General features: G+C 37.3%; 2 protein-coding genes across 2 annotated transcripts in view; one reads left to right on the top strand and one right to left on the bottom strand.

Annotated features, from left to right (window-relative positions):
* LOC142979784 (membralin) overlaps window positions 1–16,315 on the top strand; it is a 79,228-nt gene extending 62,913 nt beyond the window's left edge. Inside the window, exons 10-11 of the mRNA XM_076124955.1 lie at window positions 10,456–10,555; window positions 15,075–16,315. Of these exons, the coding sequence (XP_075981070.1) occupies window positions 10,456–10,555; window positions 15,075–15,806 (832 nt within the window). The 3' untranslated portion in view covers window positions 15,807–16,315. The remainder of the gene's footprint in view (window positions 1–10,455; window positions 10,556–15,074) is intronic.
* Window positions 16,316–18,003: 1,688 nt separating this feature from the next.
* The window catches only part of LOC142979968 (zinc carboxypeptidase A 1-like), a 48,867-nt gene continuing 45,094 nt past the window's right edge, over window positions 18,004–21,776 (bottom strand). Inside the window, exons 5-8 of the mRNA XM_076125217.1 lie at window positions 21,462–21,587; window positions 18,858–21,185; window positions 18,571–18,646; window positions 18,004–18,489 (exon numbers count right to left, since the gene is read on the bottom strand). The gene's annotated coding sequence lies outside the window, so the exon portion shown is untranslated. The remainder of the gene's footprint in view (window positions 18,490–18,570; window positions 18,647–18,857; window positions 21,186–21,461; window positions 21,588–21,776) is intronic.

Raw genomic sequence — 21,776 nt, 5'->3', positions numbered from 1 at the left:
CAATGAGATCAAATAATTAGAGCAGGTATAAACAGAATATAACGTTCGACTTATATTGTATATTTTTATATCCGTACGTAATAGCATTGTACTGGTTAAAAAGGTTATCACTATATCTTTCTTTAAGTTAGATCTTTACGACGAGGTAGTTAATAAAGCTCGTTTATTCTACCTCTAATAACAAAAAATGTTGTGAAAAAATATAATATTCTTCTAAAAGTTTAAGTCAAAAACAATATTTTGTGATTAGGAAATTGTATGAGGTTGTTACACAACGTTACTAAAGAGTTTTTGAAAGAACCAATTAGTAAGCGTTCTCTTGTTTCTTTAAAAATGTATTCTATTGTTTTCTAATTATACGACTAAATTGTATGTGGATGTTCCGCTGTTCGCCCACGAGAGCACTGTGTCCGCATCTGGTCGCGCTGCACGTAGCGCGCGCTCAATTCACGTCACGAACACGGGCCGTTTTGTTTGCGCTTCCACTCGCTTTAATACGTAATTTGTTGTGAATGCCGCGAAATTGGCACACTGACAGCCGTCTGCAATTGAAAACGTATCAACTTGTAAACAATCCTCGTGCTTTAAGCCCGCTCGAGGAGTCCGATCGTGTGTTGTTTCGATGTTGCTACTCGTTAACCATGCAATAACGTTTGGTGCGTGTAATTCGTTAGGTTAGTTAGGTGCCATATAGATTCTAAGAAAATCTTTTCTTATTATTTCGAAGAAACTTGGAGGTTAGCGTGACTCGAAACACGAAGAATACAATATTCCGCTAAGATACAACGCAAGTGTTATTCGCTAAAAGAACTGTCATATTTTTTGATAGACTGCTTGTAAGAGAGCATCGTGGAGGTCACTACACTTGATAATAAAATCGCAGACGGGCCCTTTTGTGCGGGCGCCGGCTCGGAAGTAGCAATTTTTCCATGACATCCGGCGCCCCGCTGCGCTGTCCCCGCCACTCGTCTCCTTCGCTCGCTTCGCACACCCAACACTGCATAAAATATTGTTCCGCTAATGCTATTCAACGATATGCTCCAACGCGCGTTAAATGACTTTTCGGCCCTCCTTTTGTAATTCATTATTTTTATAATATCCATTTGTACTTTAATCGATTGATTACTTCCGATTTTCAGTTAATAATTTCCGTTGCCGCTATACAACAAATACATACCAAAAATAAATATTAAGATGTCCCCGTACAACAAACATAATTTTCAAGCAATCCGTCTCGATCCAAATAATAGTAAGATCAGTAAGTATGGTGATACGGAACCCTTCGTTCGCGAGTCCGACTCGCACTTGACCGGTATCTTTTAAATCCTCGCTAGAAATTCTTGGAAAAAAAATGGCATTTGTTATAGCCACAGCTCACACTTTCATATTGCTAAAATGTACCTATTATCATTTCGAAATAATGAATAGCTTTATTTACAGAGCTCCGACTAATAAACTAGGTTCGTACCTCAGGAGTTCGTTTCAAATTCAAACTGAATACTTTCGATTAATTTCCCTTGTTCGACAGCTCGTTTTAATAATTTACTCCGACTTGTATCGACCTCTGGCTCGTAATTGCCAAGCGTAAAGTTTTAATTATCGACCTTACGACTTTGGCATAGAGTCCAGAACGTAATGGGAAGTATTTAATTTGGCGACTGGTTTTACAGTGGTAGTTTTGTAAGAGGCAGGCCGCGGTGCAAATAAACAAACCTACTGTTAAATAACCCTCAATGGACAAATTATTTTCAGTTCTCGGCGGCATTCGTATCAGCTTCCAAAGGCCCGGTATCGCTTTCAAAATAGCCTTGCTAAGATCGGCTTGTTTATTTAATGGGTATTAATTTGGGCTGTAATTATATTATTATTCAACTGAACCTCCAAGTAATTTTATAGTGTCAATTACAGGATTATGACTTTGTGGTTAGATGATGAAAACACGTAATTATCTTCATACAGAATTGTTAAAGAGAAAAAAGCTTACTTGTACCGTATTTATAATAATGACTTAGAAAAAGAAACTTTATTAAAAAAAAATCCTCAGAAGGTAATATTTTGAAAATAAAATGTGCATCATATGGGTGATAATCCTCATGTTGTATACCGTTAACAGGCTTTCAGATCAAGGGTAGTCATGACGATGCCCCACGACCTCTCGCTTCTGTTATTAAGCTCCTCTCAAACAATATGCCGCAAATTGAGTTAACTCACTAATAATGGTATCGCGACTGCAGAGGGCTCTCCCATTGAGGACGGAGGCAATCTTTCCTCTCCCTCCCCGGACAACCTCTATTAACCTTTTATTCGATTTGTTGAGATTAATAGCCACGACGTGTGTATGTTAACGCGAATGTAGCCGCAGCTATAATAACCTTGATTTATATAATATTTTCTCTAAAATGTCCGATAATCAGCTAGCTAGATGACAATCTTAGCTATAAAAAATGTTAAGAGTTAATTGTTTTCATTATTAATGACTTGCCTGACATTAGTCGTTTCCCGGCAGACGCTAGTCAGACCTATAATTTTTCAATTATTGTTTGATGTCGTTATTTCTCTTGTGTTTATTCGGAACGCGTATCGCCATTTTTTACTTCACCCTTCCTCCCCCGTATTTGCTCGTACAAATAAGACGACGCGATGGTGCGCAGCTAGTCTCGGTAACTGATATGTTTGGCGCGCCGTTACTGTCGAGATGTTTGAACAAGACGCAGCCAAATCGAATTGAGTGCAGTTACTTTGTGATGCTGTCTTTTACGAAGGTTACCCTAAATGTTTTTGATGACTTGTCTGCACTCTCGCTTCACCAACCCACACTAGATTCTTAAAGATATAGCAAAGAAAAATCGAGACTAATTCGATAGCTGCACCATTGTGTAGACTTGACATGAGCCATTATCTATTTATCCTTTCTTCAGTTTATTAGTATCCAGTTACTTGAAAACAGCGTGTCAAGCCTTTCGTCGCGTCCATTGTGCTCTATTGTGTGGCATTGAGTAGTTAATGGACTGTCACTCGAAGTACTTACCCACGAGCCACGTTATTGTTTTGTTCATCATATAGAAGTTCAAGGAAACCTTTAATAACAGCGCTATTGATCTTAGTATATGTAAAGGTATAAACATGCTGCAAGTAATATTTTATATGTAACATTGTATGGAGTACTAAGTGTGTAAAAAGAGCAAGTAGACGTGACACGCTGAGTGAGCTAAGATATATGCGGCTCGGTGCAACAGGCGTGATTCAAACCGTGGCTGCGGGATTGCCAACACCTGCGTCCCTGCACTTATTCCTAGTCTAAACTGACTTTTATCCTCGAAATAATAAGGTTTGTTTTCAGTGGGCACATCTTCCTTAGCCGAAAACTATACCCTAAACAAGAGTTTCTCAGTTTCCTTAAAGTGGATGCGGTAAAGATCAGTTTTGCAGCACCATTGTTCCGCTTTCGAGCCGCGCCGTCGCAATATTTCAGCACTTTACTAAGAAATAACAATGCACCGCTCGAGCGACGAAAGCACTATAGTTGTGAAATAGTACAGCGTAAGCAATGCTTCATCATCATCATAAGCATGCAGCTTGGAGTGCAATATTCTTGAGAATAAAGCGAAGTACTTACTGTTACGAATAAAATGGTATTGTTATTTTTTTATTAAATACAGTATTAAACAACCAAGTGTAACTAATGCGATTACAAACATTTCTATATTTGTTCAGTATATTTTCAAACTAAGTAAACCAAAGTATTTTAAGATACATGGCACAAAACAGATATTCTATTTTCTCGAACAATTTTGAAGCCGCATTTGTTACTTACCGTATTGAAAACAGATAAGTATGGGTCGCACAATAAGAGTTTGAAGAAGTTGTATGGAAGGTGTTTGTGACACAATGGAAACAGACCAGAGTCCTTATAAGCTTTCGCAGGTGTCGACACCTTCTTTCCATACAATACGGTCGCCAGGCGACAAATATACGGGACGTGAGAACCGTAGTGTGGTGGGCGAAATTCACGCTTTTTATTTGTAAGAATAGTACGTTGAAATGAATTCTCGAACAATGTTTTGATTTTATTTTACAGTTAATTTGCAATTTTATTAATTTCATCAGGTATTCTAAATATAGGCAGATAAGTAAATTATATTCTTATTAGTAGGTATTCACTGAGATATGTTTTAGTTCAATTTACAAAAAACTAAGAGCAATATTTTTTTCAAACTACAGACGCACCGCATTCAAGTGTTTCTTGTTAGATCTATCTAGATTCAAGTTTTTGAGAAATTGAGATTTTCCTCCGTAAAACGCTAACTGATGAACGCTGATGTCTTCAAAACTTGATTTCGTTCTTCTAACAATATAATCGTTCAACCATTATGTTAGTCACGTAATTTATATTACTAAGCTATGCCGAAATAATGTAGTCTTTACAAAATGTGAATATGAAAAACTATTCCAATACAGGAAAACACACATATTAAAGTAAACACTGAATAGAGTTCGTTCGACATTACCCTGATTATTTAATAAAGATGCGAATTCGTCAATAATGATGTGTTTTTCTTGTTCATGGGAGAAACAAGTTTCTTAATTAATCTAATAGAATATTTATAGCATACAGATATAAAAAGAACATGACTCAAGCTTTGGCGGATTTTAAAACTCAAACATTAAAGACAAAGTAATGTAAAAACGGATGTCGAGGAAATAGCTGGAATTTCTCAAACGAGAGTTTTTGGGGAGGCCTCGCGCTGTGCGTACACTGGTAGCGGGGAGTATCCGGTGTCCGCATCGGGACGCTCCGGGCTGCTCTGGGCCGGGAAATAATGCCATTTCCGATGAGGGCCCGCGGGGCGTGTCGACAACGAGATTAGGGAAAAAAGACGGGAATTTAATAACACCACCGACACACGTCTCACGGCAAACAAACAGCGTCCACTCGCGCTTCATCCCGGCGAATATATCCTTCACAACATGATCATTGCTCATCATGACCGCTACATCTCTGTTATCCTAAATTAATTCTTCATAGCTCATCACAGATAGCCTTTTACCATGATTCCATACCAACAGATGCCATTTGTCTCATAGTAAGCACATGAGCAGATTACTTAACCGGCTGCACCCTCTGTTGGTAATGACACTAACTCTGTAAAACGTTTTAAATATCGTTTATTTTTAAAATCTAAAATTTAAAAGCTTCGCTTTAATATTTGCGACGCGACTGCCACGTGAGCAGTTCAAAAAACGGAAATGCGGTAAAAACGTTTCGTGATCGCAGGGCACGTGACCAAACGCTACGAAACCTCTACGGAGCTACGGCGGTTACGGACGTAGCTGTAGAAATGTTGTTGTTTGGCAATATTTGTAGCAAATTATTTTCACGGAAAATTGTGAAACAATTACGCAGTTGCGAAAAAAGCTGATTTTGTTGGTAGAAAACACGTTGTGTCGCAAGTTCTTAAAAGTGAAGCCTGACGACTGACTTCTGAGTTGGCAACCCTTAACAGTTCTGAATAGCTACTAAAGTTTGTTGAAACAAAGTGTACGAAATAGAACTGGCTCAAACCCGCGGTCCACTTTGTATCTTTGTAGTAGTATAGGCGACTTCTTGCGACAAATCGAGCGTGCCCTAACGTACTCCGATACGGTTTCATGCTTCGTACTGGATTTGTTAATCACTGTTGCCATTTTCATTACTCTGAGTTGTAGTATTATTACTCTTCAATATTTGATTTAGCATTTACTTTTTATTGATGATTTTCTTATCGATTATGATCCTGGGAACTGCCATGGTTAATGCCAATTCTTTAAATTTTAAGCATCAAGCTTATGAAAAGGGGCGTAATGTGTTTGTTCTTAGTTATGAATAAAATAAGGGAAATAAGTATGTCAGAACTTTATCATCTATCGATGTTTTTCGTAAAATTGCGCGTAAACAATGGCCAAATAACTTTTAAATAAAATAGTTGCAGTTAACTGTACCCGACTACGTAGAGTGAAGATCGGTACGGAGTCCACCCCACACAGAACTTACACGACAAGAGCAAGTTTGTGTGTTGAACCGCATTTGTCGGAGTCGATCGCAACTTTGCCTCGCGATTAGCATCGACACCAACTTGCTCCTTACAACTAAATCTAAATTCGAATTCATATTGAATATTTATCTATTACTAGTTTGATACAGTAATCTCAGAATAATATTTTTTATTGTTTTTATGTTGTGTTGTGTATTTATAACACAATAATAATAGTGTACGGCTGTGTACGTTAATTTTAATATATCTGTGTATCACGGTTTAACTTACAAATTATATTTATTTTTGTCAGCAGTCATCGGCTTGAACAATAGTCCAGTAACGTATAAATTCATTTAATATTCATATTGAAATCAGCTCAAACAATTTTAAACAATGGATGTAACAAAATATATTTCGCATTTCGATACATTCCAGCCGTATAATATGTGAAATGAATGTGTGCGTCAGTCGATCGCTGTTATTAATAAACTTGGAGGGCGCAACCTTTTTCGCATCGAGAACGGATGGAATTATTGGATAGTTGGTATTGTCGCGGCAGTCAGTGGTCATAGTCGCGAACGCAGCCGCCGCGCGGAATGTCAGCGGAATTTCATTTCGTTAGTGACGCACCCGGCCGGGGTTGCGGATTCCTGCGGTCAGCCGCCCGCTCTACGCTCGCGCCTCTCGTGCAGTTCCTTACTTTTTGTTTCGTATTGGCGTGCCTTACTAAATCATACATCACAAGTACACTACCCGTAAACTTCCTAGACTATCACCTAGAATTTCTTCCATGCTTCCATGGAAATCGAGCGGCGTTAACAAATTTTATTATCATAATACACCGGGAGTTCATTGATTTAAGATAGAGATAAGGCAATTTACGTTAAAAGGAACAGTGTATAACCTAATTGGAAGCATCCTTTCATTTTTCAGAGCGCCATTAGAAGTTGAGCCCAGTGATGAAATATTCAGGGAACAGCATAATTTAAACACAAAAGCGTTTTGTGTACATACTTAGTTGTTCGACGTCACTTGACTTTAAGATAGCAAATGTTTTTTATGTCAGTTAAACAAAAATATGATGTATAGTGTTATATTTCATTGACGATAGTGTGTCTTTCATTGACGGGCTTATAAAGAGTAAGTAGGTAAAATAACTGACAAATCCTCACCAATTTAAGAGATTAGTTTGATCTGAAATGGTTATCTCGCTATAATTCGTATATTCTAATAATGCTGAGCTAACCGAAAATTACCCGGAGGTCCGAAGGCTTCGTTGTCTGATAAATAATATTCAAAGCATTTGCCGATGTTCACCAAGTATTGTAAAGAGAGCGTCGCGACGGCAGCCGCTCTCCATAATATTGTGTTATACCTTATCGAATTTGCATGTTTTTACTGAATAACATTCCTTTGGCGCAGTCGAGATCAAAGGCCGAGGCGAAAGTGATTTCGCACTGAGTTAGTTCAACAAGATTCAGTTTCGCCCCTGCTTCTACCCGGCTTCGGAATAATTTTGATGAAATAAGGAAAATTGTAAATGGGCATTCGACTCTTCATGTTTTATAAGAGTTATCACTCGATGGAATTACGGGATTACGAAACGGCTGTCTATTCAAAACCTCTGCTTTTATGATTGTCAGTTACACAATATTTGCACACACAGAGAGGTGTTATTCTTATAAATAAATGACTAACAGTACTTACTATTTTATAATTATAGTCTGTTTATTAGTTTCAAGGAAGCAATATCCATTTGTCGATGTCTTAAGAGATAACGTTCATAGTAAGAACGACTACGGACCGCTAATGTCTCTTGTGATCGTGGACTGAAACACCTTTGCAGGCAGAAGTTTAATTGAGTTTTTCGATTAGAATCTTCTAATGTATATGATCTAAGTCGGTATTGTTGTGAGGTAGTAAAGTTAAGTTATATTATATCAATAATTTGCTCTTCTCGTAACTATGTTTTATAAAAAAAAAAAAACTATTAAAAGCTTATACTTCTTTGTAAACTCCTTTTATAAAAAGCTACGTCAATAAACAGGAAGCAAACACAAAAAATCACGCGTCCTAGTCAAGACGTCATTTACATTTTCCATTACAGACGCGATAAAATATTTATGGACGAAATAACATTAAGAAAACGCCGCTTGTTTCTTCTAACATGTATGTTTAATGCGTTGGTAATCTCGCGTCGTTTGATGTCGCTCAAAGAGCTGTCGCCGACGCCTACGGAGCTTAGCCGGACACGTCGACGTCTATTTTCTGCCCCGTCTTAAGTTTCTACTCATGTCTCGATCTTGCTACCTATAAGTCGGGACGATCGAGTGGGTCTCAACTTCACTGGATAAGTTACGTCCATGTGCCAATCCGTCGAGATCGTCCCGACTGATCGGGAGCAAACTCGAGACGTTGGTAAGGCCTTTTTAAATTATTCCGAGGACGATCTACCCGGTGAAATTGTTACTTAAGAACTTAATCGACGCTTTGCTCTTTGTCTTTGTACCAGATGTTTTTACAAACAACATTTTATTGAATTCCAATTTTATTGCCCCATTGTGTTTTTACCTTTGATTTTAAATTGCTTGGTTTCAATTTGTTTTCCGTTTTAGTTTCCTTTAATATTTTGTGTGATTTCAAGGTATTTTCAGTCATCGTTTACTGTATTAATTAATACATTATATACATATACATATGTATATTTTCCTGAACAACCTTTAGTATTATTCCTTGTATTTTATATTGGGTATTCCTTGATTTTGGAAAATATTAACAATATAATTAGTGAGTTAATTGCTTTACAATCTATGTTGTTCCTATTTGTCTAGATGTAAAAAGGAACAATTTATTTCTATCAATATAGAACGTATACCTAAGCAAGCATCAAATAAGAATAATGGTTTACCGATACAGCCACTAGTCAGGTAAATAAAGCCGTGTACAAGCACGGTGGCGGGCACGTGAAGCGATCTCAGGATTATCCTCAAGCAACTAATTAGCGTGTTGTGCTCATATTAACATGTTAATCGCATACCCTTTACGCTTACGTACCTTGTGTACCCTCCTGCGATGTAACTCCTATTAAACACCACTTTGAGATTTAAAACACATACGTAGCATGACCTGAGCCTAAATCTTTACTACGTAAGTTATCAACTCTGCGTTGAACAGTATTAAACACGAATAAGCTATTTGTCATCGATGTTGTAAAGGTGCAAACATTTCATTTCAAATTCTCCAATTAGAAAATACTTCTCTAAATCATTTCCAATTAATTAGTATCAGAGGTTTTTGTTTAAGAAAATAAGCTGGAAAAAATCCAAGTTTGTAAGAAACACTCAGGATTTATTTTGTTATTTATTGAAAATCCTTTTAAGAGCTCACTTATAGTTGATGTTGTTACGTTCAACGGAACAAATAATATTTCCTTGTTGTTATTATGTCAGTAACTTGCAGTACAATGCACATCATTAAAAAACATGCACTCAACAAAACGCAGTGCAAACGGTAATGCCCTGCAAAAAGCTCTATAAAAAGGCATCTTTTACACAATGCTCGAAGAAAATTGTATATCTCAGTGAATATCGATTTCAAATAAAATTGCAACCTTTTGAGATAACGAGGTGACATTTCCCCTTTTCCGGGGCCCGTTTGTTGCCCTCGTCGCACATTGGGAATTTATCCACCGAAATAAGCAGATAACGAACCTAATGGTATCTATGGACGAGTGAAATATACGATTGGCTTCACACTCTTGTATAAGGAACTGGCGCATCGACAGCGCTATTCTGTCGAGTTGCATTTTGAAATATTACTCGCCCCAAACTCGATGAGCCTTTTTTGTTCTTTTGCGACAATAGCCATTCGCTGGGTGGATATTTGTCACTTATGGGTTACAAACATGCAGGCCAGGTCGCGCTTTTGTTGTATTATTTTAGCAATATAGTTAGAGGGGACTCAGTAGTTTTCGTATAATTTCAACAAATTTGTGCTCACATTCATCGTCCTACATTATGGAAGGTTTGTAGCAAATAGGTTGGCTTGTGCCTTTCAATAAGCTCCTAATGACGTCCGCCCACGTCGCCGTCGTCGCCTTGGAACAGCTTGGATACTTGTTGCGCTCATCGCCATACGGTACCGTAACGACGCCGCTCTTTACTTTACGACATAGTTCCTTGTTATTACATGTCTATTGAACGAGCGTCTTTATACACACAGCTCTACGTCAGAATAGGTTTTATCTGTTTTATTTTCAGTCTTAATCTATTCTACACAGATTACATATTTCTTGGGTTCGTTTTATAACCGGTTATGCATAAATTACGAGTGTATTAATTCCCGAACAATGTCGAACCGTGTTAGTTCGACATTACTACCTTAAAAAATTAAATGAAATCTTTTAATATAACTACGTTACTATATTTTTTTTTGTCTCCAGATTCTTCTACCTGTACCACTTCTCGTTCTACGCGTACCACTACCGCTTCAATGGCCAGTACAGCAGCCTGGCGCTTGTCACCTCCTGGCTATTTATACAGGCAAGTATCACCATCTTAATTTATTGTTATATTAAATCAGGATGCAAAAACTTCACAAGTAGTTCATACTTAGTTATAAGATCACATATCGATACCTCTTTAATAAAATTAATCAACTGACATTGTAGTAATTTCAAAATATTTAACACTCACATTAAGACTTTTATGTACGTTTATATAAAAAAAATTATAAAATACCTAAATTTGTTAGATGACGCAGTATAATTAGGAGGTATCGATATGTTGGCGTTACCATAAATCCAAATCATAATATTGGTATTTATATAACTGATACGGATATGGTGAATACGCAAAGCCACGATTTTACATATTCCATTTTATGCATCCACTGATTACCAGAATAACACGAATACACAGAATTTATACCGTCATCGTACGAAATACCCGGAATTTCAGAATTCCGTGCAGAATTTCAATGTATTCGGAATATGATATAATAATTTGCGCCTAGCCTGTGTAGCATCTGTGTGCTAGGGCGCGATGGCGTCTGTTTGTGGAGTGCTTTGATGTCGGTCAGAGGCCGCGGGCGGCACGCACTCGCCACCCAGTGCCGACACGAGGCTTTATAGATAAACTGTTTGTCTAAAGCGATATTAGCTTTCTACTGCTCCCCTCTGTTATTAATATACTTGTTGAAAAAGTTTGGTGTTTAAACTACTAGCCTAATTCGTTTTGAACTAAAAAGTTAAATTTAGCATAATTTTAGTTAAGGATTCGGAGTCAGACACAGAACATAAAAGTATAGCTAAGAAGTATAGTTATAAAATGAGCACTTATGTACCGAAACATACGAAACAGTGTTAGAATAGGCGAATTCGCAGAGACGTCGTAGACACGCCTAGGCGTTTACCATCATAGCACTCACTGGATCATCGAGATGTAATTATTTTTAAAACTAAAAACAAAGCTTAATTCTAATTTATTTCCTCTGTAAGTCGTAGTCAAGCCGCGAGCATTTATCAGCAAATCACGCTCCCATTTTTTATTGCGATTGTGACCAACGTCACTCATTTAGTTGTGTCATCACAGAAAATTCAACAATGGCATACATGAAGCCGTTGTGGTACACAACGGCTTCATGTAATTTTCTTATTGAATTTGAATAAGTATGGTGTTAAGTTTACATATTGCATATTATTTTTTATTCATTATAATATGAATGTACCTATCTTATATACAAAACTTAAAATTCTTTTTATTTTTTTTGCATATAACGTGCAAAATTTCTTAAAGATAGCGTAAAAGTGATATTATTATTCTAGGTCTACGAATAATATTTCTATTACTTGAAATGTGTTTTCAAAATGCGTGTGTTGTTCGCGTCAAAGTTTTGTCAAATGTTTCCCGGGACAATTCAAATAACGGCACGGTGCGTGTAATATTTTCCGCTAGCCTCGGGGGAGCGTACGGCCCGCGATGACACATGGCGGTAAAGTGATTTGTGAACAGACGTACGCACTGATTGACCACAACCAACTGACGGCACACACTTTTAAACTGTCCAAGTTTATTCAACAGCCTCTTTCTCACGGTGAATTTACTTAAGTACTTACTAACTTTGTATGCTGAATTTGCATTTATGTCCGTGATACAAATTAGGACAAATCGATAATATTCGTAAAAATATATTCACACCTACCAATCGTATTTCTACTAAAAAGTCAAACCTCGTGATCAAATATCGTGATGTTGATCTACACAATAATACTAAAATAATCCTAATCGTTCATCAATAAAAAAGATTATCAACAAATGATAGTAGTAGCTTTAGGTAAGCTGTAGTTTGAGGGGAGTACCAATCGTAGCAGACTGTGTGTCTTGGCGGATCTACTTTGGCGTCGATTTCCGGCCTCTATGTTGCACGGAAGTTAATAACACGCTGAGCGGACCTCGGCCTCCCGCCGCCCGGTACACAGACACACACACTCAAATATTAGATCACACACGTGTGTTGTGCGCATGTTGCCTATTTCCATTTGTGCAGATGTTATTTTATGATGATTACCTTCATTCACTCAAAACTTTTATAATTATTTGACGTCATAGTTCTGTTACCTATAAAATTCCATTTGGTACTGGGAGTTTTGAGAATCGTATTAACCGCTTTTGACAAAAGCAATATTTTTGTTTTACAATGTATTTCAATATCCTGCCCTAATACCTAACGCGAGTTTTTAATCACTTAAATCTCACGTAAATACCTCCGCACATATTTCGACGAGTATGTGTAGATTGTGTAGGCTTTATAGCAAAAGCGCAGTTATAACTGGGTATAGAGAATTTGGTAGGCGCCTCGAGCAAGCTCAACGCCGAGTAGGGAGTAGGCTCTTTCGGATTACAGCGCAGGAAGGGCGACGTCGAAAAACAAGAAGCCCCTTCGGAATGCAAAGTGGGGGCTTATCTTATAATCATCGAGCGTGTCAACTTATTATTAAAAATCATATTTCATGAGGTCGGCTCCGGGCCAGTGTCGCGCGACGCGCCGCGCATAATATTCTCACCGACCTAAGATCCTTCTTACATTAATTTTAACAGTCGGAACAACTTGTTGACAACAGACTCAAACAGGATTTAACTTTCAATTAATAATTATACAACTTTCTAACAATTTTTGATGGCGTTAAATAATATTGTCTGCCTTCGCGCTCCGTGAAGACTACTAAAGCCCTTATTATTTCAGAGGTTTAATAGGCGTGCTTTAGTTAATTTCTGCCATGTCCTAAATCAACAGAAAAGGTCCGCCATCGTGGAACATTGTAAAGTGTTGTAATCTTCCAGATCTCTTGCAAATTATAGTTAAACTTAAGCCAAACACTCTCAGCGGCTTACTTTGTGGTCAACAAATTATACTGTTGATGCCTCCGGGCAGAACGCTGGTTTAAGATATAGCCAACGCAAAAATTGTGCCGGCAGTTCCTTTAATGCACCTCTCAAATATTAACACACCAATCGTATATAGCTTCTCCAAAACAATGCCTTAGCATCTTAATTCGTAAAAGCAGTCAGTTTTGTACCTACCGCGGGATTTGCTAAATGAAAAGGGATTTATTCATAAGAAAGTGTCCCGTCCAAAGAGGGCCGCGCTTCATCGCTCGATGTTTTTTTCTCTGGACTTTAAATCAAAATAACTTTATTTTCGTCAGAGTTTTCTACCGTCTTGGCATAATCAACGCGCCGTCCGTAAAGTGTTTAAGACAATTTTGTGGTAAAAAAATGTATTATATAAAAGAACTCACGGTCTTCTTTGAGGTTTAGGTGGCATTTTAAGTGATGTTTCAACCTGGTTGTTCACGACTGCACCCACTTTTTATAAAACATCGTACATTTATATTCAAGGGCTTGAGCGTGCCGTAAGACATTTCTTTTATTTCGAGATTTCCGAGTATTTTATAGAAGTCTATCCTATTCTATAGCATTTATTCTATTACTTCTAATATGTGTTTAACAAATGAAAGCAAAAGGAGACATTAAAAATATTGTACTCGAATTGAAATGAAACTTTATTTTAGATAATTTTGGAAACTGCTAAGCCTGTAGAAAACTTTTGGTGCGTCTATACGTTACCAGCGTAATCTGTTACAAACGATCCAAAAATTGATAAAAATGGCCTCGTTTTTTATTCACGTATCTATCTAACAGGGCCGGCGGTAAATCTCAAAGCGGCCGATTTTAATGGACGTATAAAAGGGCGTCATCTCTGTCCATTAAATACCTTTTAAACGTTTGATCCTTTTTTATATTTGCCATGGCGATGATCTGCGAACAGATTGGGGTAGGAACGGGTCGTGTTAATTAAGCCTGTGTAATGTACGCATTCGACCGTTCTACTAACCTATCGTCCAATTGTACTTGAATGTGCCGCTGTTTGTCATAAAAATAGAAGCTTGTTTTAAATGATCTTTGTCTTAAAATAATGTAAATACGCACACGATGTAAAAATCGATGCAAAATTTCAATTATACCTGTCAAGCGCGTCGCACGCTGCGCATAATAAATCACGAAGGTGTCGCAACTTGTCTTCGCCGGTAACCCGTTACACCGCCACTTGGAAAAAATCAAAATGAGGGGATCAGAAAATATAATTTCAAATAAAAGTTGAGTCAGGAGCGGTCACAAGTTTCTTAATTAAAACTTACGTCGGACGACGCGAGGGGTGAGAACTTTGACCCAGAAATAAATAAATAAAGACGGGAGGACTGACGACATCGTCACGAGTCTCTCATTTATTTGTCTAAAGGAGTTTTGCTCAGTTCGACGAACGTGTTTCATAATCTGCACTCCCAACATCTATGGCAAACGCGCGCCCGCTGCCGCCGTACCATTCTTGCTGCAAATATAGCCCAGCTTATCTCTTTACTATTGATTTATTTCTAGTCTCCCATTTCCCTTAACATCTTAAATTTCTAAATGCCTGAAGATTCTATTATTGAAACTAGGTGCAATATTGTTTTAATTACAATACTTGATATGTTTAAATGACGGTTTTCTTTTGTTACAGCACTCGATGATATACTTTTTCCATCACTACGAACTTCCAGTGATAATACAACAAGCCCAACTGCAACAGTTGCTTCTTCGCACTCATCGCGGCATGGCGGGAATGATGGGACTGGCAGGGATTGCAGCTTTGGCGAGCGGTGCTGCTTACCACGATGCCCCCGGTACCGGCACACAGGCGACTCCTCCCACGACTCAGTCTACCACTCAAACTGTCCAGAATACAGCTCAGTCGACCACACAAACTTCGCCCTCGGTCTCCACCGCACAGACTAACACTACCCATACCGGTGACGTAGTGTCTGTAAGAACCCCCGAAACAAATGCGGTGGAGACTAACACGGGTGGGGAGGTCCAAGAGAGCGCTCTCGCGACACCTGCTAATGACGATGTAAGAAATTCTGACAAGGACAATTCTATTACTCCTACTAATGACGCCGAAATAAAAATAGAAGAAATCGCCAGAAAAAATGATGCCAATAACATGATGAAAGTTGAAGGTTGTGGCAACTCTGCCAATATCGATACTGATCAAGTTATCTTGCCAAGCGGAGCTAGTGGCGATCTCATCAACATGATGGACGTTAAAGATGAAATTTCCACTTTAGATCGCAGACGAAAGGAGAGCGTCACATTGAATGACGAAGTAACTCCCCTCGCCCGCAGCGATATAGAGGTGACTACCGAAAGACTAGCTCCCAGAGCTTCCCCTGAGGCTGACGATTTAGATTAGTACATTAAATTATTCTGATGTCGTTTCACATTAATACTATCTACGTGTTTAGTTCAGATTGATCATTACCGCTTTTGTGGACAAGTAAAGATGTTGCCCTAACGATAACTATTTAATATATTATTATATCTAGTAGATAATACTGTCTCAAGAAAACTTAATAGATATATACATACTTTAACTTCGAATAAGATCAATGTAAGTCACAATATTATAATGGATGGATCTTAGTAAGTATTGATCAAAAATATGTTTCACGACGTTCTTATTTTTTATAGAAAAAACTTAATTGATGGTATGTTACGAGGTGATTGTAGTGTAAGAAGTATTCTGCCATTACCTAAAAGCTAATCTGTAAATATTTGTGGTATTCTGATATAGTTCGTATTAGAATTGTATTGTGTTATCGAATTATCTTGTTACTTTGATTATGCTTAGAGGTTGGCGCTGGAGGTTGGCATACTCTATTCAGTGATTTAGTTTATAGCAATTAAATATTTTTGTTCAAATCTGGTTTTTATTTTAGGACAGTACCTTTTTCAGTGACTCCGATCCACAAAAATCCTGTCCTTACCAAACGCTTAACTCGAGTCTGAGAGGTATAGATTTAAGAAGCATCTAGTCTACAAGACATTCAGTCGGCTTTCTTATTAGTCAAATAATGACATATTATAAACGTATACATACAACAATAAAAAATAATGGTATAAATCTAAACGATATCTGATAATAGTAAAGAGGAGCTCGTGGCTTAGTTAAATACAGCCGCGCGGATCGATTTTGAGGTTAAACTACGCTTGCCCGGGTTGTTCTGTGGATGGCTGACCTTCTTTTACATATCGAGTTCCTCCGTGTTTGAAAGACGCGTTAAATTGTGGGTCCCGGCTGTAATCGAAGATCTTTGACAGTAGTCAGAAGCTTGAAAATCTGACAACCAGTCTTACCAAAAGGTATTGTGTTATAACCCAGGTAACTGGGTCGTGGAGGTCAGATAGGATCCATGAAAAATACTGGTATCTAACTTCATCCGGTGGGAGTGGAAGCCGACTCTAACGTAGTTGAAAGAAAGGCTAGGCTCAAAAATCTGATTTTCATAAGTGAAATCGTTAAGTTTTGTGGGTGTTACAATAGTTGTTTGGCATTGGCGACTTCATAAGAAATGGATACCTTTCGAGCAGTTAACTTTATTAACTATCTGACGTTCTTGGTAAGTTTTATTTTTCGAAATACGGAATAGATTTATTTATAAACTGTATTGAAATGCTGTCTAAGTAATGGTACTGGGATTGCCACTTGTAAAATATAAGTATAACTATCAATAAAATGTCTTATACATGCGTATACTTAAGCGCCACGGTACAGTCGGTACTTTGGAGTATCAAGATATTGACATTTGAAATGTACTTCAAAAATAGTTTCTACGACGCCCGCTAGAGGTGTTGAACCGATCGTCATAGAAAATTTTTCGATAGTTAGACTGTTGTCGACAGTCGATAGTGGTAGCAAATCGCGGTACAGTTTATATTTATTCGCTTTTTACGAAACTGAGATCTTGATATCAGTCGTTGTACTTATAGATTAAGTATATTATTATCCAAGTACCTTTGATTTTACTCTCTCTCTCTCTTTCATGCTGTAAATCCCATGTGGTAGTGGGGTCAGCCTTTGTAATCTTTCTCCTTTACTTCGCTCTATCCTGGACATTGTCTTCGGAAACCTCACACTAGGTCAGACTTTTTGCACAACAGTTTTCCATCTTGTTTGTTTTATTTTACTGTTAGAAGTAGGTATGTAAATATGTTTTCAATTCTATCTGAATATTCGTTGGCAGTGATAATAAGTAAGTACAGTTAAAACCATATAAACCTATTATGTAGATTGTTAAATAAAATTATACTGGAGTCTACCCAAAAAGTTACCGAATTGCTGTCATAATGATGCGTTCTACATAATAATATAATCGTAAGCCACAAAATAGCAATTTTAGTTTTATGTGTTTTGATATGTACGAGTCACATTATAATTTTTAGTGTCAAAACTTTTTGGGTTGAATTTTTTTTTCCATCTTTGAGGTGGGTATGATAATGTGAGTGTATGCATTCTATATTTTGCCCCTATAATTTTTATGTTAACTTGGGCCACATTTTATTAAAGCATTATTTATTCCAGGAGGTAAAAGACAAAATAAACAAGGTAATACAATAACATAGTTTAATCAAACAAAATCATTTGCAAGGTTATGCGTTTATACAGAAATATCAAATTTCTTACAATTTTGTCAGGACTTAAAGAAGTTTTAACAACTAGGTAATTCAATTTATTTTCTTTTAAAATTATTATAAATATCAATAATAATCTATTAATATTATACAATAATAAGTAATATCTACGTAGGTTATAATTAAGAACACAGTAGAAGACTAGACTTTGTAATTTTTTGCCGATTTCATGATTGGATGAAGAATTAGTTAAATTAACAAAATAATGTGTTTCTTTCACGATATCTGTAATACAACTTATCTATAAGTAATGTATATTTTCGATAAAAGTTTTGCATTTTATTCTATGTAGTTCAGTTTCTTGACCAATTGAAGTCTTCGTATTTGCATGATGCCTCCAACGATGTCATCAGTCTTGCAGTCCAACAACGAAACAGATCAAAGTATGAACCGCCACACGATATCTGTTAACAAAGTAAGGCATGTTAATTTCGTTGTTAAATTTAATGTTACCTTTGGATTATAACTCGAGTAATTTGACTTACGTTTTTCCTTGCCAAGTTTGAGAAACGTCAGTCTTGCAGCCTGCTGTATACTCGACGGACCAGCAACCCACCCAACCTGCCAACAAATTACAACATTAATTATGGAAATAACTACATAAGGTATTTGATACGTTCAAAATAACACACTAACTCCCGGTTTCGGAGTAAATTTACGGCAGTTTATCTATTTAAAAGCGTTTTTTTATATGAGTTTTAACGCTATTGAATAGATAAACAACCGCTAAATGTACCTCAGAAACCGGGGGTAAGTAAAGTAGGTAGCCTACCAGAATGCATCTAGCACCTATGATCGTGTTGCTATTGTGTAGCAGCCTGATGTCAGCTAGGCAGCGATCGTATTGAACTACTAGAAACATGCCTCTGAAAATCATGTTAGTGTGTTAATAGCCTATCAATATTCTACCGTTTTTGCTCTGAATAAATTGTGGCAATACAACTAATACAAGTCATTGGTTGATTAGATTCATTAACCTGTAGCTAAATTGATCAGTGCAATTATATTACATGTTTACATATAATCTGTTTTAAAGTAGTGAAAGCCATAGTTGTAACCAAGAAAATATTAAAAATTACTGACTGTTTGTCAAATATTTAATTGTAACCACAAATTTATTCGGAAGGTAAATATATTCGGAAGAGTTGCGATTTCTGATGGTGTCTATATACCAAAATCAACTGTATGTCAGTGGCTTTGTTTCTACAAGTTGCCAAAATAATTTCAAAAGAAAGTGTAGCCGACATCAAGTTGTCGACGTCATGTCATTGTGTCGGTGGCTTGGTGAATTTGTTGTGTAGACTTCATTAGACATCTTCATTCGTTTGTCTAAAATAATATCTTATATAGTACATATCATAATGGATGTATCGTAATACTTTAATAAATATACAATAGAACAATATACGTGTCCTAAATCTACTAGATAAATGTATATGTAAATAACGATAAAAACAAAATGTATTTTCTCAAGCTATCATGCAAGCAAGAGTACCAACGAATCGGCTAAGGTCAGTAGCTACTTGACAGACACGCTGGTCTGCAGTAAAACTGGCGAATCGATCTGATGCCTGGACACCAGCCTCACAACAGATCAGTATAACTGCAAGGAATTACTGCTCAGAGCCGTCACTTGTATTACATATACAAATATCTATTAAATATACTGTGAGCCATTGAGGGAGGTCACCATATCACTTTGGATCTATTAGGGCTACAGAATTTTGTTGTGAAGTCTTTGTGAGGATAAATGAATTTCGTCTCTCATCGGCATACTGTGAGTTTAAAACAAATTGCTCTAACTGGTATTTTGCCGATTACTTTCACAATTATTAACTGCTATTGTTGATACTTTACAACCAACTTCTGTAGGTCTAATCTATGACCTGCCTCAGTAACCCGATTTGTATATTACGATTGGTTGGATGCGTTGAAATTGCCGTTCTTCTTTTCTTCTATCATCACCGTCACCCTCGTGTTGCATTTCTCCTTGGTAGCTACGTGTATTCTCAAGCAATAACATCTCATAATGTGTGTTAATTCCCCAAGAATACGCGTGACCTCCAAGTTCAAAATATACGATAAGGTACGTGCTTCTTCCGTCTCCAACGTTGATTTTCTGCGTTTAGATATCTTCATGCAGCAGTAAAATAGCATACAAATACATAGATAACAAATATATGTTGGTGGGATACGTCGAACAAGTTTTTTTTAAATTGAATGCTTATCGCAAGGATATATGATAGAAAATAAATTGCAGAATTATCACTTATATGCTTACGTGTATAAATAAAACTGCCAATTTTCGAGAAACTGGTCTATAAAGGGAACTACTATGGCTTTACTACTTGCAGAATAGCTCGCAATATTACGATACAAATAAAATGCATAGCAATGCAACAATTAACTACAAAAGTAAACAGTTAAAAGAATCAGCTTCTTTGCTTACACATCATTAGGACTGTTGAATACTTAACAGAGATCGTACGGTCTAGAATAAGATATAATTATATTTGATCTAGCAATCTTTCTTGATTCTTTTAACTCTTTTAATCATAACAATTTCCTATGCTACGTATATCGATGTCATAGTATCTATGTATAGCACATGTAAGCATTGGACTAAGTTTAAGTCACGACAAATTTTGAAACAACCGTAGCACTTTTATTGTCCAACATGTTATCATCACTTTCTAAAGTCCCATAATCTAGCTGTAAAACTTCACTCAATAAAAAACACCATTTAACAGACAAAGATCTAAACAGGATGACATAATCAATATTTATTTGTACTTATCTGAGTTTCATCCGGCTACGGCCGGGTCGAATTTTCCAGCAAGAAGGGCAGTGGGACTAATCGCTGACGGGGTTGCGACGGCACGAACGTTCTCGCAGGCACATCCGCACATAACCGGGTAAACCGGGTAATCCGAGCACCGGATACTCGTGGACACCGTGCACCGGATTTACTGCCGAACGAAACAGACACACAGCTGATTGTCGAGATTAAACGGCACACCGCCGCGTTTTAGATAGATTTGCTCTTGTTTGGCGAACGTCCAGCGATGTATCGAAACGGACGGGCTCCTCACACGTAGACCTGCAACAATAAGTTCATTTGCAACGGAAAATCTTTACAGGTCGTAGAAACACTCTTGATATATTTTTCTGGTAAGTTGCAGTGTATGAATAGAATTGTTGTGAAAAATGTTGTTCCCATTCATGAACTTAAGCTCTTTGATCGCATTATAAGCAAATCATCACAAAGAACTTGTCACAAAGTTGTGAAAAGAGAAACATCTGTGCCACCTTTTTAGTCGCTATTTGTCAGATGGCGCGATCTCTAACCGACAATCAGATATCAAACGACACTCACCCGATAACGGAGGTTTTATCCGGCCTCCGTTATCTGAGAGCGGCCTCTTTGATCTGAGCGGCCCGCTTTGAAGTCGCACGCGCCCTTTGTACCGCCGCAGCCGCCCGCCCTCTCCCTCCGCGTAACCTGCACAGGCGATTAAGGTTATTTAAGAAAACACTATTGTGACATCATGTAATTGATCAATCATTAGGTACATTCAAAGCTTGAAGGCAATTTTATTTATTTTTATTTAAATTTTCTTGTCTAAAATAATACAACCGTGTACTAAACTAAAATAGCGTAACAATAAACCACAAGCATCTGATAAGTATG

Source organism: Anticarsia gemmatalis, chromosome 17, assembly GCF_050436995.1.
Source record: "Anticarsia gemmatalis isolate Benzon Research Colony breed Stoneville strain chromosome 17, ilAntGemm2 primary, whole genome shotgun sequence".
In the NCBI taxonomy this organism is placed as follows: domain Eukaryota; kingdom Metazoa; phylum Arthropoda; class Insecta; order Lepidoptera; family Erebidae; genus Anticarsia; species Anticarsia gemmatalis.
The sequence above is the reverse complement of the archived record's forward strand: the minus strand, read 5'-3'. Positions and strand labels throughout refer to the sequence as shown.